Here is an 18,071-nt window from a genome sequence, read left to right on the forward strand (position 1 = left end):
CAGCACGGCACGGCTCAGCCCAACTCAGCCGCGTTTGTAGTGGAAAAGTGGCATTACTTTCTTACTTCCCAGGCTGGCATGTACAGTATATGACATATGTATGACGTAAACGCGTACCCGACGTGAGCAGATCCGAGCAGAGTTTCGCGTATTGGGTAGTTTAGACGGATATGCAACGGGGGCTGTTTTTAACTTATCCACTCTGGAAGGCGTTTTCAATTTTTTCCGTTTTTCAGCCTCGGAAACACTGTCCCCGTGTAGACGAAAGGCACTTCCGATAAAATATTTAGTCGTTTTTACCCGACAGCGTCCTCGTGTAAACGGGCCCTGAGTTACAATATCCTTCCTTGCAATAAAGCTCAAACCAATCTGGCCATTTTCCTCTGACCTCCCTCTCTTATCAACAAGATAAGAGAATTTCCACCCACACACTCAATGTTTTTTGTTTTTCACACCATTCTGTCTGTGTAAATTCTAGAGACTGTTGTGTGTGAAAACCCCAGGAGATCAACAGTTTCTGAAATACTCAAACCAAAAATACTCATCTGGCTCAAACCAACACCCATGACACAGTGAAAGAAATGGCCCTTTTCCACTACCCTTTTTCAGCTCACTTCAGCTCACTTCAGCCCGACACGGCTCGCGTTTCGACTACCAAAAAACAGCACGGCTCGGCTCGCTTCAGCCCTGCTTAGCCCCTAAAACTCGCACCGTTTTGGAGTGGGGCTGAAGCGAGCCAAAGCGAGCCAAGTGAGGCTGGGGGCGTGAGTAGACACTCCCCTGTGCACTGATTGGTGAGGAGGAGTGTCCTCACATGCCCACACACGCCCCGCGAGCACGCTGGGATCTGTAAACACCGTAAACCCGGAAGAAGAATTACGAATTACGAGAATTTCTGAAGCCTTATGCGCCTCGTCTCATCTATACGCTCTTGCCAGTATCTGTTGGTGTTGGTGGTGACAAGCCACAGCACCAAGACCAGCAACACTAACAACTCCATGTCCTCCATGTTTATTGTTTACTATCCGGGTCATGAGACTACCGCTTAAAAGCTCACTGATGTCACTGTTTGCGCTGCTTAACGACATCACGTGACGTCCACCCACTTTCGCTAACTCCACCCAATGTGTCCACCCACTTCCAGCCAGCACGGTTCAGCGCGGTTGTAGTCGAAATGCAACTCCAACAGCCCCGCTCAGCTCGACTCAGCCCGACTCAGCACGGCACGGCTCAGCCGCGTTTGTAGTGGAAAAGCGGCAAAAGTCACACTTAGAGATCACAGTTTTTCCCATTCTGATGTTTGAAGTGAACATTAAAGGTAGACTGCCTTTCAGATTTTTCAAGTGTAGGTCATAAAAAGAATTTTCCCTGACACCCAATTATTTTTGCTTAGTGGACCGAAAGCACCTGAATTCGAATCACAGACTTCCAATTTTATTAGGTTTTTTTAATAGAACAATTAATGAATTTAGGGCCACGTGGCCCTAAATTCTCTGCTATTATTTCTTGCTTCACTGTGACGCAATACAAGATACTACGTCATGCATCACGTGGTGAGCTTTCCCTGTTCGCTCAAGGCATTGTGGGATACAAATTTGAAATATTATAAATTTGGAAAAATAAATAAAGAGAATCATAAAAAAGAAAAAAATACTGAAATATGAGAGATAAATAAATAAAGTATAACATCAAAATTAGACATGGCCAATAAATAAATAAATAACACTCCAAATAATATCTTATCAAGTGAAAATATTTTGAAAATAGGAAAAATATTCTCATATTTCTTCTTAATTCTCAATCATTCAGCATGTTTTTATCAAACCTTAAAGTTTCTTATTCTATTTTTACATCATTTTGCTTCGTTTCGGGATAATAAATCTCATCTCATCTCATTATCTCTAGCCGCTTTATCCTGTTCTACAGGGTCGCAGGCAAGCTGGAGCCTATCCCAGCTGACTATGGGCGAAAGGCGGGGTACACCCTGGACAAGTCGCCAGGTCATCACAGGGCTGACACATAGACACAGACAACCATTCACACTCACATTCACACCTACGGTCAATTTAGAGTCACCAGTTAACCTAACCTGCATGTCTTTGGACTGTGGGGGAAACCGGAGCACCCAAAGGAAACCCACGCGGACACGGGGAGAACATGCAAACTCCACACAGAAAGGCCCTCGCTGGCCACGGGGCTCGAACCCGGACCTTCTTGCTGTGAGGCGACAGCGCTAACCACTACACCACCGTGCCGCCGGGATAATAAATGCTTAAAATAATTTAATAATGTTGAAATTTATCTGTCAAATGTTTAGACATGGGTTTAGTAATGGTATATTTGGTGTATTGTGATCTTATAATCGGAAATACTTGATAAATTTGACTATATTCAAGATATTTTTACTTGCTACGGTGTAATTTTTTTTGTATTGAATTAAGTAAAAACACTAAGTTAGTACATCTTGATATTTTAATACAACTATTAAATATAAATAGCTTTAAATATTATATACAGCTTTTAAACTGGGATACAGACGAGCTGTAAGAGCAGCCTGAAGTGAATCCAAATGTAATGGGGGGAAAAAAAAAAGTGCTCATGTTTATAGTTAAAGATGTGTAATTTTGTTTAAAATGATTTGTGAGTTGTTCGTCATGTGAATGTCAGGATTTATCTGTTCGTCTGGGGCTAAAATAGCAATTATAATTTAACAGTGACACGTGAAATGAGTCTGAAATGATTAAAAACAAACATGGATTTCATCAGATGGTCTTTATTTGCAATATTTTTTTGGAAGGTGAAAGAATGAAAACAATTAATTCAACGAAAATAAACAGGAAAGCGTTCAGTTTACAGCAGGCACCATTATGACAAGAACATTCGCCATGTGTGAGCATATATCATCTATCTCTCTCTCTCTCTCTCTCTCTCTCACACACACACACATTCACACACACACATACTCAGAAACTCTGAGTCTGGTTTCATATATTAAACTGAGACGCCAGACAGGAAATAAGATGAGCAGAAAACAATCAGAACTCACACGATCCGATTTTCATCCTGGACAAAAGTGCACTCTTTGTGCTCGCTCTACCAATAGTAACCTCCTTTTTATATTGTTACATTACCACTTTTTTTTGCCATCTAGTAGGTATTTTGACTTGTACAGTGTTTGCTTTGCATAATTTTAACATGACTATTTGTACGTGTTTACTCTAGGCATGCTAATTCAGAAACCACAGCAGTTAGCTTGTTGATGTGGTAAATAAATATTATTATTATTATTATTATTATTATTATATCCACATTCACTGAGCAGTCGCGCACTCTAATTGGCTACTCTACTACTAGGATATCAGCTCATATACCGTGAGTAGAGAAAAACAAAATGGTGGAGCGTGTTGCTGAACCAACCGAGGACGAAATAAAAACTGTACTCGAAAACAAAACCCCCAAAATATACAAAAAAAAAAAGCAACCAAATATGGAATGAATGTATTTGGTGGCAAGAACATCTCATCTCATTATCTGTAGCCGCTTTATCCTGTTCTACAGGGTCGCAGGCAAGCTGGAGCCTATCCCAGCTGACTACGGGCGAAAGGCGGGGTACACCCTGGACAAGTCGCCAGGTCATCACAGGGCTAACACATAGACACAGACAACCATTCACACTCACATTCACACCTACGGTCAATTTAGAGTCACCAGTTAACCTAACCTGCATGTCTTTGGACTGTGGGGGAAACCGGAGCACCCGGAGGAAACCCACGCAGACACGGGGAGAACATGCAAACTCCACACAGAAAGGCCCTCGCCGGCCCCGGGGCTCGAACCCAGGACCTTCTTGCTGTGAGGCGACAGCGCTAACCACTACACCACCATGCCGCCCGTGGCAAGAACGTATCTATTTTTATTTTTCAAGAATTATTATTATCATCACATTTTTCACAAATTGTTCCTGTCATTTCGCCCGTTTGTTTGCATTCTAAGCGGAAATGATTTTGTCGGACGTTTTGTATGAAGTTTTTATTTATCGAATTTGCAAAAAATAAAAATAAAAATGCTCTGTTTCTGAAAATCCAGTGAATGTGGATAGAATAAAACAGTCATTCCATGAAATCGAGTCGTACATGAGCTGATAGCCGACGAGGCGTAGCGCCTCGTCGGCTATCAGCTCATGTACGACTCGATTTCATGGAATAACTCTTAACTGTATATCAGGTTGATAATAATTTTAGGTTCTTTTGTGCTTATCTGCCAAAACAGACATTTTCATGGAAAATTGTGAAATTTGACAAGGACTATATTAACAAATATGAACAATCTTTATTTATTTATTTATTTATTTATTTATAGTTTAAGCCGTTTAGGTGTCTATTTAGGGCATCACGTGTCTGAAAAATCAGATGAGTCTTCGCAACACGTTTCCTTCCCTCATCCAACTTTCCCTAGTATTGTCACATACAAATCACCTATATTTTGTTGAAAACCAGAAACATGTTCACAGAAAAAGCTAAGGCTTAACGTTCACTGTGTATGCCGCCATTTTGTCTGTGAATTCAAGTGTGTTTATATATTAAAAAAAAACATCCACAGCGAACTAACCATTCTATTGCTTATTTCAACCTCAGTGATCATCGTTTTCTGATTATTCTGATTGAGTACAATAAAATGCAGATGCAAAACATCCTATATCTGCACTAGCAGAAATTAGCATCGTCGTAGCAGAAGTGATGAGACTGAAGCAACTTATTCCATGAACTAATAAAGGTATAAAGCACATGATGACGTCTTATTCAAGATTTGTTATTCAGGTCTGGAAAATGGTTTGAAGGAAAAGAATCGACAGAAATGCTAGCAGGATAAAAACTAAACTACTGTAGATTATGCTGATGGTGAAAAAATAAATGTGGATGTTCCTGATACTGCAGAGCAAAATGATCATCAGAAAATTTATTTATGATTGCACAACATGTTAATTTTATGATTGTAGCTTGAATAGTGCCTGTTGGGCGTAATTCCCTGAAGCGTGTGTGTGTCATGCAGCACTGCATCAAGTCAACCTGGAAGCCAAAGAGGAGATTGTGATTAAGGTTCATTCAGAGAGAGCAACAAATCCAGATACAGATAAAATTCCATCTGTTTTTCATTTCGTGTCTCTGGCGTCGTCTTATGCCGTTGGCTAGTTGTTCTTGGTCGCGTTTTTGCTCTTCAGCTCAGCCAGCTTGCTGGTCACAAAGTTCCATTTAAATGCTGGTGTATCATCATTGGCTCCACCCAGAGAGGCATATCTGGAGAAGCTGTTGCCCTGGCCACCTCCATCTTCTCCCACTGTGGTCTCCGTTCCTCCTGCCTGATTCCCTTCCTCTTGACTCCTTACATCGGATCCACTCCCACCTGCCGCTTCCGCTGCTTCAGCATGTTTCATAGCTGCTGCCTGGTGCCACTTGGTGGAGAAGGTATCCCAGAATCCTGTGTTGCGTTTGTTGGGTCGCGTCGGCTCTTCTGGTTTCACCGCTAGAGGGCTGAAAAGAGATGCAACACAATATGGAATGAAATTATTTGATGTTAAGAACGTCTCATCTCATCTCATTATCTCTAGCCGCTTTATCCTGTTCTACAGGGTCGCAGGCAAGCTGGAGCCTATCCCAGCTGACTACAGGCGAAAGGCGGGGTACACTCTGGACAAGTCGCCAGGTCATCACAGGGCTGACACATAGACACAGACAACCATTCACACCTACGGTCAATTTAGAGTCACCAGTTAACCTAACCTGCATGTCTTTGGACTGTGGGGGAAACCGGAGCACCCGGAGGAAACCCACGCGGACACGGGGAGAACATGCAAACTCCGCACAGAAAGGCCCTCGCCGGCCCCGGGGCTCGAACCCAGGACCTTCTTGCTGTGAGGCGACAGCACTAACCACTACACCACCATGCCACCCATCTTAAGAAGGTATCTTTTTTTATTTTTCAAGAATTATTATTATAGCATTTTTCACAAATTGCTCCTGTCATTTCAACGGTTTGTTTACATTCTGCGCAGAAACGATTTTGTCGGACATTTTGTATCAAGCTTTTATTTATCGAATTTGCAGAAAATAAAAATAAAAATGCTCTGTTTCTGAAAATCTAGTGAATGTGGATAGAATAAAACAGTTATTCCACTCAATCTCATTGTACATGGTTTATAGACAGCTCGGTGCTATGCACCTTGTCGGCTATCAGCTCAGGTACGACTCGATTTCATGGAATAACTGTTAAATTTTTTTTATAGTCTTTTATTCATTTTTATTATTTATTTTACTTTATCTTATTTTTATTTACTAGATTATTACTAGGGGCGGCACGGTGGTGTAGTGGTTAGTGCTGTCGCCTCACAGCAAGAAGGTCCGGGTTCGAGCCCCGTGGCCGCCGAGGGCCTTTCTGTGCGGAGTTTGCATGTTCTCCCCGTGTCCGCGTGGGTTTCCTCCGGGTGCTCCGGTTTCCCCCACAGTCCAAAGACATGCAGGTTAGGTTAACTGGTGACTCTAAATTGACCGTAGGTGTGAATGTGAGTGTGAATGGTTGTCTGTGTCTATGTGTCAGCCCTGTGATGACCTGGCGACTTGTCCAGGGTGTACCCCGCCTTTCACCCGTAGTCAGCTGGGATAGGCTCCAGCTTGCCTGCGACCCTGCAGAACAGGATAAAGCGGCTAGAGATAATGAGATGAGATTATTACTATTTTTTTTACTGTTTTTTTCTCCATTTTCTTTCCAAATTTGTTTCTGTTTGTAGCAACTTTCTGTTTTCTTCTATTTCCGTAACTATATAGAGCAACTGTTGGCAAGAAATTTCTCACAAGCATGAATAAAATCTGATCTTATCTTAAAGTCTAAGTGCACTACAAAGAACTCTTTTGATTTAATCACTTAAGAACAAGTACAAAGTTTTGTCAAATCATAGAAACATGTCCTATTCTCTGTATGCTGCAAGTCGTAGAGGTTCAAGGTTTAAGTTCAAGGGAACAGTTTCTCTAAAAGAAGTCAAAATGGGCGTTCTTTCTGGCAGAATGCAGTAAGAATGATGGCTGGATCCAAAGAGTGAAGATTTTAAATCGACTTGATTTTAAATAATGAATTCTTGAATAACAAGCTTGACATTTTTTGATAATTGATGAAACAAAAACAGTTCAGCATCGCCGACTCAGCACAGGTTAGTGATTCTACTGCTCATTTATCTGATGTAATCTTTCGCTGAGTCGAGAGAAATATGAAACTCTACATTTTACATTCCCAGATGTTGAACTGGCTCTAGGCACATCGTGGAGGTGAACACTGGGAAGTTACTCACTGGTCCGGTACAGGCTGACTCTCAGGCTCAGACTCCAGGAGCTGGTGCTCATCGTCTTTATTAAATAGAGCAGTCATACTCTTCCAGCCCTTCGTCCCCACACCCTGCACCTGAGGGAAAACATTCAGGGGTATTACACTCAGATTGACAAAAAAAACAACACATAGTGATGTCACACATAGTGAGTTAACAAGTGAAGTGTACTATAGTGTAGCTACTGTGTATTCTTTTACTTCATATCATCCAAACATTGAACATATACAAGTTCATCACAACACTATGCCTTCGTAGCTTAGTAATGCTAGTTGGCTGCTTATATTGATAAGTATACGGCCCATTCTATAATTGCGGGTACATTTCAAGTGTTGACTCTGTTAGCCATCGTCAACTCTGTTATCGCCAAACTGGGCAATCCGTTGACAGAAATGACGATAACAGAGTTGACCGTTTCCACCATTTTGTGCCTTAACTCCACACGCTAACCTCAAACTAGCTACCACGTGGCATGCATAAAAACAGTATTTTATGGATTTGTTTTGTTTTGCTTTGTTTTTTAAATGAGTGACAGATCCACTCCGATATCACAGGAACAGATTTGGCGAATAATTAATCTACTCTTGGTGTATCCTCAGCCTTTTGTTCAAATTAATGAAAGAAGAAACAGAACACACCTCACTGCCTTTCTGAAGTTTCCTGCCAGAGGAATTGACATCTCTCCACGCAGGTGTCATGCGTATTATTAAAAGTCTTTGTGGATTTTATACGGTTTTATAACAGAGTCAACAGAGTTGACAAGAACATTAGGGAAGATAAAAAAAATATTTTTTATTACTGAAATTTCACATAGTACAGAAAATAGACTTTCGACGCAATTGATTTTATAGCAGTTAATAGAATAAGCCCCCCCAAAACAGACTGTTAGACTGAATCACTTCCTGTTTATTCGAGTTGAATGGATGAATCAGGAGTCAAAGACAGCCAGTAATGTGGGGGGAGGGGTGGGAGTCATTTAGTTAATGTTTTATGGATAAATTGGGTCTAAAATGTACATCAAGCATCGCTGTTGGTGAAAGTTTGTCATCATTTGCATTCTTGTTCAAAACTGATTCAATAAAGATTTCTTTTGTGGAAAATAACAAAAGGATTATCTCAGAGATGTGAAATGTACCCCGAATTCTAGAATGACCCATAAATCTAAAATAGACTTTTAATCATCGTATAAATCTTATAGGATATCTTTTTAAAAAAAAGATGTTTTACATTATATACTTCCATGTTTTCATTTATGGCTATTGTTTGCATTTTCTGGCCCAGAAATCAGCTCCACCCCCTAGGCTAGACAAAGATATTCCACTCTTGACTTTTTCCTGACAAAGCAATTCAACAAGTCAGTGTAATTCAAAAAGCGAGTGAGGGTTCAGTAGTTAATGTTTTCATCAAGATTGCAATTCACCTTATAGGCAGCAGAGGGTGCTGAAAATTACAAACTGCCCCTTTAATGTTGGGAATCAGACAAAACGGCATTTATACATTTACTTAAGGCTACGAGTCTGCTTTAAAAGCATTCTAGAAATTTTCCTAATTGAACCCTCAGTGTTGTATGACATTTATTGTTGTTCACTTTGAAAATGAGACATTAAGCATGCACCACAATACACTGAAAACTGTAATACTAGTGCGTCTATTTTGCCATTTTAGCCTGAGCACATTTATTTCCACTGCACAAGACTTATACTTCTGTGATCAGATTGTAGATCTGTTTAATAGTGAATTGCTTGTCAGCTGTGAATGTGGCCTTACCCTTTTCGCCAGCTGAGACACAGCATTGGGTGCTTCATCTTGCTGGACTGGAGTCATTTCATCTGCTGTCACACACACCTACATGCAAAGGTAAATCAATGAGCTGAGGTAAGACACAAGAGCACCGGCAGATCTAGAAAGAGGGAGAGTTTTCAGCAGGACGCTGCCAATTGCAATGCAACATACATGAGATTTACAACATGACTCAACTCCAGTTACAGCCCTGAAATGGAAATGCAACATTAAGCCACTCGTCACACCATATATATTACTGGAAAGGGGTTTTTTTTTGCAGTAGGCAGGCTAGTTGTGTGAAATTTATCATTGCTGCTTACTGTTTATTGTGTTTAACAGCAAAACTATCATATCACGATGCATCCTCAACAGTCAAGCAACATTAAAGAAAAATTTGAAGATCATTTTCAATATAACATTTACAAAATAGGTGTTCAAAAATATTTGCTACTCTCAGGAGTTCCTGTGTTCTAAAAGTACATACGATACCCATAATATGCTTAGAAAATGGTATTGTGACGTAATATATTGCAATATCAAAATCATGCCGTCCTGCTATGCCTCGTTGATGGAAGTGTACATCTGGCAATGCAGGCTGTCTTCATGTCAGACCTGTTATGTCTCGGCCGGAGTGTTGTGAATTCCACATGACTAATGAAGTTATCCTGATCTAGATTTTACTCAAAGTGCCCCAAAACATCTCCAGCCGTCTTAGTGGAGATTTGCATTTTCATGCCAATATCAACTGAAAGTGTTATTTGGTTTGGATCTGGTCGATTTGGGTGTGAGCAAGAAACGAATTGTAATAAACACTAACAGAACGAGGACTGGCGAGAACAGAAATATCTCCATCCAGTGGTTTTGTATGATACTGCAATACACAAAGCAGTCAAGAGCAGTGTTTTCAAAAATGTTTCAGATTTTTCAGTATTTGATCATTTTTCAAATCATGGGAATAATTCCTAAGTTTAAAAAAATGCCATGTCTGACACCTGACATTGTCCATTTTCCCTATTATCCATACAAGGTGGTGAATCGGCGGCATGGTGGTGTAGTGGTTAGCGCTGTCGCCTCACAGCAAAAAGGTCCGGGTTCGAGCCCTGTGGCCGGCGAGGGCCTTTCTGTGTGGAGTTTGCATGTTCTCCCCGTGTCCGTGTGGGTTTCCTCCGGGTGCTCCGGTTTCCCCCACAGTCCAAAGACATGCAGGTTAGGTTAACTGGTGACTCTAAATTGACCGTAGGTGTGAATGTGAGTGTGAATGGTTGTCTGTGTCTATGTGTCAGCCCTGTGATGACCTGGCGACTTGTCCAGGGTGTACCCCGCCTTTCGCCCGTAGTCAGCTGGGATAGGCTCCAGCTCGCCTGCGACCCTGTAGAAGGATAAAGCGGCTAGAGATAATGAGATGAGATGAGATGAGATGAGATGAGGTGGTGAATCAGATATTTGGATAGGGTATTTGTCACTTCTGGAATTTACATGGTGCAGTAATAATGTTACAGCAGCTACAGCTCTGTGCAAAAGTCTTCGGTAAAGAAATACCGTAGACCAAAAGTGGCTTAAAAAATAATGAAATGAAATGTTTCAACATTAAAAAATACTATAAACAGTAAGCAGTAAGCCATGATGGGTGGCACGGTGGTGTAGTGGTTAGCACTGTCGCCTCACAGCAAGAAGGTTCTGGGTTTGAACCCAGCGGCCGGCGAGGGCCTTTCTGTGTGGAGTTTGCATGTTCTCCCCGTGTCTGCGTGGGTTTCCTCCGGGTGCTCCGGTTTCCCCCACAGTCCAAAGACATGCGGTTAAGTTAATATAGGACGGCCTTGAGCGAGGCACCTAACTCCCATCTGCTCCCCAGGCGCTGTTAGCATGGCTGCCCATTGCTCTGGGTATGTGTGTGTGTGTGTTCACTGCTTCAGATGGGTTAAATGCAGAGAGGAATTTCACAAGTGTGTGATGAATGAAGTTGTGCTTTCTTTTCTTTTATTCAGGTGACATTGGGCATACCTAACAACCTGTGTTTTTTCTCCCTCAATCTCTCTCTCTCTCTCTCTCTTCTCCCCTCCCCCCCAAATCTGTCCTTCTGAGTTACATGTCAGTCCTGGGATCGAGATGCTGACCTCTTCTGCTCCTCGGACCTGCCTGATCCATCCTGGTGCCCTGTGTCTGGTTGGAGTCTCATCGCATCGCTCCTGTGGAGGGCGGCCCCATGTGGACAGTTGGGAGTTGCGCCTGGAGGACGCTCTGGACTCTTGCAGTGGCGCTTTTGTGGCTGGGGACCGCAGTTGACTTGCTGACTTTAGGGCTGCAGTTGTCGCGAACGGTTTTGTGCTCAGGTTTCCGTCGGTGGGGGGTTTATAGCATCAACGAAGCTGACTTTATGTTAGGACTGTTAATGTTATAGTCATGTTGTCTGTTGTTGCCCAAATGAGGATGGGTTCCCTTTTGAGTCTGGTTCCTCTCGAGGTTTCTTCCTCATGTCGTCTGAGGGAGTTTTTCCTTGCCACCGTCGCCACAGGCTTGCTCATTGGGGATAGATTAGGGATAAAATTAGCTCATGTTTTAAGTCGTTCAAATTCTGTAAAGCTGCTTTGCGACAATGTTGATTGTTAAAAGTGCTATACAAATAAACTTGACTTGACTTCTTTCTTTTCTTTCTAATAAATGAAACAAAGTCAATATTTGGTGTGAGACGACCCTTTGCTTTAAAAAAAAATAGTAGTCTGAGGTACAATGAGTGCAGTTTTATAAGGACATGAGCTGTAGGTTTTACTGAGCATCTTACAGAACTAGCCACAGTTCTTCTGGACACTTTGACGGTCACACTTTTGCACCAAAACCCAGTAGCCTTCATTATGTTTTCTTTTTTTAATCTGAAAAGTGCTCTCTTAATATGTGTAATATGCTGCCCGGATATTAACAAACCTTTTTTTCTGTAACATTTAATTTTGTGCTAGAAAATGAACGTTTGGAACTCTAAAATGTTTTTGTACTGACTCGAAAATAGAAAGTTGGTATGGAAAAACTAGGGTGCCTCAGACTTTTGTACAGTACTGTGTGTTAAGTGATCATCTGAAAGCCGACCAAATGATGACGCAAAGAACCGTAGGCCTGTTATGAATTTGATTGGTCAACTTTAACATCAAAAGAGAGAAAAAGAGAGAGGCCGGTGACGGAACAATGGAGCTAACTTGTTTCATGGATGTTTCACAACCTGAACTATAACTATAAACAGATTTTGTTCAAGGAAGACATGTTATTCTTGGGTCAATTAATTAAAAACTGTAATCGTTGGCAAATTTTTGTCATGGATGGATGGTAAGAGTAACTCCGCTTCATGAAAGACGACATCACACCATCCTGTTGTTGATCCTTTTTCTATAACAGCACACACAAAGAGATTTATTCTTTACTTGTGTGCAGAATTTCGCAACATCATTTAAACCCATTTCATTGTAATCTCATCTTATCTCATTATCTCTAGCCGCTTTATCCTGTTCTACAGGGTCGAAGGCAAGCCGGAGCCTATCCCAGCTGACTACGGGCGAAAGGCGGGGTACACCCTGGACAAGTCGCCAGGTCATCACAGGGCTGACACATAGACACAGACAACCATTCACACTCACATTCACACCTACGCTCAATTTAGAGTCACCAGTTAACCTAACCTGCATGTCTTTGGACTGTGGGGGAAACCGGAGCACCCGGAGGAAACCCACACGGACATGGGGAGAACATGCAAACTCCGCACAGAAAGGCCCTCGCCGGCCACGGGGCTCGAACCCGGACCTTCTTGCTGTGAGGCGACAGCGCTAACCACTACACCACCGTGCCGCCTCATTTCATTGTAATATTAGATAAATTATCTCACTCTTTTTTTTTTTTAGTTTGAATTTTTGAGGGTTTTTTTTCCACAGTATGCCTGAACTGATCTGATCTTGTGCCACAACACCCTGCTGAAAAACACTGAACTAGAGACAAAATAAGAAACTTAACCAGACAAAACAATGGGCAGGATTCATAGATGGGGGAGATGATCACTGTAGTCTACATCAAAATACATAAAAAGGGCTGTGTATAAGACATCCATAATATTAATGATAATAATAATATGCAGTTACACTATCGAAAAATAGTCGGATTTATTCCTAACTACATCTAGGGAGATACTCATGAGAGGCCCATCATGTTATGTGAATAATCTATACTACATAGTTATTCCACGAAATTGAGTCGTACATGAGCTGATAGCGTCTATAAGCCATGTACGACAAGATTGAGTGGAATAACTGTTTTATTCTATCCACATTCACTGGATTTTGAGAAACAGAGCATTTTCATTTTTATTTTTTTGCAAATTCGATAAATAAAAACTTTATACAAAACGTCCGACAAAATAATTGCTGCTTAGAAAACCGGCGAAATGACAGGAGCAATTTGTGAAAAATGCTATAATAATAATAATAATAATAATAATAATAATAATAATTCTTAAAAAATAAAAAAGATACATTCTTACCATCAAATACTTTCATTCCATATTTGGTTGCTTTTTTTTGTGTGTGTATTTTTTGGGGTTTTGTTTTCGAGTAGAGATTTTATTTCATCCTTGGGTGGTTCAGCAACACACTCCGCCATTTTGTTTTTCTCTACTCATGGTATATGAGCTGATAGCCTAGTAGTAGAGTAGCCAATCAGAGCGCACAATTGCTCATATCTAGTGAATGTGCTAGAATAATGTATAATATATACAGTACTTTTCTACCAACTTTGTACTAACTGACCATGTGATATCTCGTAGAATTCAGTAGGAAATAAGAAATCTATTAAAACTCTGATAAAGTAATAATGCATAATATCTGGACATTTATTAAGAACTGATGTATTTGCAAAGAATATTTTCTCATAATGATCCTTTTTAATGCTATTACAGTGATTGTAACTGTTTGCAGTGCTATGCATATTAAAAAGGTAAAAAAAAAAAATTACATCCGCATGTTTAAAGGTAGACTACCTTTCAGATTTTTCAAGTTTAGGTCATTAAAAGAATTTTCCCTGACACTCAATTATTTTTGTTTAGTGACCGAAAGCTACTGAATTTGAATCACAGACTTCCAATTTAATAAAAAAAAGAACAATTAATGAATTTAGGGCCACATGGCCGTAAATTCTCCATTATTTTTTCCTGCTTCCCCATGACCCAATTTGAGATACTACGTCATGCATCACGTGGTGGGCTTTCCCCGTTAGCACAATGCCTTGTGCTAACGGGGAAAGCCCACCACGTGATGCATGACTGACTACAGTAACGGAAAGCGAGAAGAAAAGACGTTATGTTATATATGAAGGAAAGGAAATGCAGGACCAAACTAATAAATATCGGCGCTCAGCGAGCACCTTGGTGTGATCAGCTGTTCGTTTAGCGACAGAATGATGGAACTGTCAGTGCACGCTCAAAGGGAAACCCGCACACACACACGGACTTCCTCTGTCTGCTCGACTGTGCGAAGCGAGCGATTTCATGCACATTATTTGCTCAGGAATCCCCTCAAATTAAATAACTTCCCAGCCACAGAACGGCCTGATATTTTGTGAGATATTACAGAAATAAACATATATCACAATGACCACATTTCAGAGGGAACTAAATTTCACCGATTTTATGAAATCGAAAGGCCGTCTAGGTTTAAGATCCCTAACTGTAAGTCCGAAACACATTTTTGTTTGACAAAGGAAAAGGGATTAGTCATCAGGGCTGCTGCTTAAATCACCCTAAATGATTGTTAAATGTGTTTTACTAGAACGAATCATGTAAAATTGTCCGTTTTTATTCCGCCATGCTATTTCAGTTTTCTAAATTGAGCTAAATATAAGCAAACCTAAACATTAAAATTTTGGATGAAATTATATTTCCTCTGATTTTATTTGCTTCAAAAAGACACCTACTAATAAATATCTACTTTGATATCGTAGCAGTATAAAATGATGGTCTCATTTCCTTAATAAGGAATTTGATAGCCTTAATGAATACACTCTATTTTCAAACCCAGGATGAAAACTATGTCAGGTGCTCTCTATATCTGTCAGCTCTGTCAAGTTCAGAGGTCTGGTGTTGGAACGCCTGGTCAAGCCTCATCGCTGCTAAATCAGTAAACTGGCATCTGAAGCCGGACTCCTTTTAAAGATCAAATTACTGCAGGCCTTTACAGAACTGGGCCACATCCCTCCGTCTGCTCCATTTCACCTGCAGCCATCTGACCCACCTGTTAGATTCCTTCTCTCAGTCTCTTTCCAAAGTCGTAATGACCGGGTTTATGAAGACAGATTTGGATACTGAAGCATTTTGTAGCATGTAATGTTGGTGTTCAGTTATAATCTGTCGTATCAATAAGTTAATGGATTTGAAGATTAAGGAGTTGTCGCTTTATTAAGATTCAGAGATCCAGAGATCCAGTTCTGTGTAAATTCACTGCCATCCACTTCCCAGAGGACTTGTTCCACTTCATTTGTCTCCATCTGACCATGCTTAAGAGAACGACTGTGCATAATAAAGCTCTGTTCTCTGAGGTACAGCTGTAGCATAAGGCAATGTTTGTCTGCTCCTGTTTGGACAGGAGAGTGATGCATTAATGCTGGATCGCCTCATCTACAGGCGATGTTTTGTAATACGTCTTGTTCTTTATAGTGTATATACAATATTTGGCATTGTTGGGGTGGAGTAACCAATGAGAAGCAATGCAACTAGCTTAGCTACATTTATAGTAGCGTCGCAGTGGCTGAGCTATTTTCAAAACAGTGTAGATTTTCCACTAATGAGCTACTTTTTTTCCCACGAGGTAGAAATACAGCTTAACAAAACTAGCAAGCTAGATACTTTGAAACAAACTGATCCCGGAGTAGATGTCTAGCAGAGCGAGTCCACACTCTGATGCTTTTGGTTTACTGTCAAGCAACGTAAACTGCGTCTTACAAATATATATATAAAAAGTTTACATCAATATCTTGTTTAATTTAGAGTTGTCTTAACTGTCATCTCTGAGATTACCTCTTCAGCAGACTCTTCTTCTCCATCAGGGTTGAGGGTCTTCATCACTTTGCTCTTGTACACTTTCCACAGTGGATTCATGCTTACTTCGTCCAAAAAAAAAAAACCCTGGCAAAGTGAAAACTGAGAATGAGAAGTCCCTCCAATGTCCACTCAAACCACCATTGACAGAATTCCGGTCTTTATAGTCAATTTAGATGCTTTCAATGCTGTCTGCGGTCCATCTGCAAAAAGGTTTCAAACATTACAGATGGACAAAGGTGGCGTTGGTGTTGGTTTGAGTCGAAAAAATCCAGGTCAAAGCTCCTTCATGATCTTGTATTTGTTCACATTTGCTTGCAGAAGCCTCAGCTACTGATTGAAGCAGAGAACGAGAGAAACAGTTACAGCACTGATCACTCCCTCACATACACACTGCCACGGTTCAGGAGTCCAGCATCGGTTACCTGGAAACAGGTGTGGGTTACCTTATGAATATTTAAACCGCTCCTATTGAGAGAAGAGCTGCCATTGTTGGCTGGATGTGGATTGTGCAACTCAAACCCCTCGTTCGCTAGGTTTTCAGGAAGATTATATGTACATACAGCGAGTGGTTTGTGGATTCGGATCTGACCTTTCATGTTAACAAAATGTTTCATGTGATTAGAAAAGAAGCATTTATTGTCAGTGAGTTGCAAAGGTTTGTCTTGTGCAACTGGTTCCAATTTGTAAGACAGACTTACATGGAATAAAGTATTAACAAGAACAAAAATGACAATAAAGCAAACAGCAAAGTAAGACAAATCATATAAAACAAATTGTGTTCAGAAAAACATTTAATAGAGAGACAAAGTGGAAGTATAAACAGTCCTTAATGATTAAATTGAACAAGAGTAACCCAACAATATGGTGATGCTGTGCATAAGTGGTTAAAGAGGGCTGGTTATTCTGTGAAGATTGCGTTTGACCAATCAGGAAGGTTCATCATGACATATTCCATCCATCCATCCATCCATTATCCATAACCGTTTATCCTGTGCAGGGTCATGAGCAAGCTGGAGCCTATCCCAGTTGACTATGGGCAAGAGGTGGGGGACACCCTGATCAAGTTGCCAGATCATCACAGGGCCGATACATAGAAACAAACAACCATTCACACTCACATTCACACCTACGGTCAATTTAAAGCCACCAATTAGCCTAACCCGCATGTCTTTGGACTGTGGGGGAAACCAGAGCACCCGGAGGAAACCCACACAGACACGGGGAGAACATGCAAACTCCATACAGAAAGGCCCTCGTCAGCCGCTGGGCTCGAACCCAGAACCTTCTTGCTGTGACGTGATAGTGGTAACTACTACACCACTGTACCGTCCATGACATATTCCACCCTCATAATTTATGATCCACAGAAAAGTACCAACAAGGTTTTCAGGAACTGTGGTTGAGGAGTTAAGATTTTGGATCTGTCTAAATTCTAGAAATGCAGCTGAGGTACCTGGGGTCCAAAAAGATTCTTGATTTCCCTGAAAAGTATCTCATCATCTCTAGCCACTTTATCCTGTTCTACAGGGTCGCAGGCAAGCTGGAACCTATCCCAGCTGACTACGGGCGAAAGGCGGGGTACACCCTGGACAAGTCACCAGGTCATCACAGGGCTGACACATAGACACAGACAACCATTCACACTCACATTCACACCTACGGTCAATTTAGAGTCACCAGTTAACCTAACCTGCATGTCTTTGGGGGAAACCAGAGCACCCGGAGGAAACCCACACGGACATGGGGAGAACACGCAAACTCCGCACAGAAAAGCCCTCGCCGGCCACGGGGCTCGAACCCGGACCTTCTTGCTGTGAGGCGACAGCGCTAACCACTACACCACCGTGCCACCTCTCT

At 41.2% G+C, this 18,071-nt stretch overlaps 1 protein-coding gene across 1 annotated transcript; it reads right to left on the reverse strand.

The window, feature by feature from the left end:
• Nucleotides 1–4,927: 4,927 nt before the first annotated feature.
• LOC132867978 (uncharacterized protein C1orf232) lies at nucleotides 4,928–16,272 on the reverse strand. Its single transcript, XM_060900950.1, has 4 exons — nucleotides 16,191–16,272; nucleotides 9,137–9,214; nucleotides 7,337–7,446; nucleotides 4,928–5,528 (listed from the first exon to the last, which is right to left on the reverse strand). The coding sequence occupies exons 1-4, from the start codon at nucleotides 16,269–16,271 to the stop codon at nucleotides 5,186–5,188; spliced, it is 612 nt and encodes a 203-aa protein (XP_060756933.1). The 5' UTR covers nucleotide 16,272; the 3' UTR covers nucleotides 4,928–5,185.
• Between the last annotated feature and the right edge of the window lie 1,799 nt (nucleotides 16,273–18,071).

This window comes from Neoarius graeffei, chromosome 19, assembly GCF_027579695.1.
Source record: "Neoarius graeffei isolate fNeoGra1 chromosome 19, fNeoGra1.pri, whole genome shotgun sequence".
NCBI classification, from domain to species: domain Eukaryota; kingdom Metazoa; phylum Chordata; class Actinopteri; order Siluriformes; family Ariidae; genus Neoarius; species Neoarius graeffei.

What these genes read in the sequence shown, in the direction of transcription:
- LOC132867978 (XM_060900950.1), bottom strand. Translation starts at nt 16,271, where the DNA reads ATGAATCCACTGTGGAAAGTGTACAAGAGCAAAGTGATGAAGACCCTC. An exon ending in TGTCTCAGCTGGCGAAAAGG is followed by an intron (nt 7,447 to 9,136) that starts GTAAGGCCACAT and finishes GTTTTCCCTCAG; the next exon opens with GTGCAGGGTGTGGGGACGAA. An exon ending in AGTCAGCCTGTACCGGACCA is followed by an intron (nt 5,529 to 7,336) that starts GTGAGTAACTTC and finishes ATCTCTTTTCAG; the next exon opens with CCCTCTAGCGGTGAAACCAG.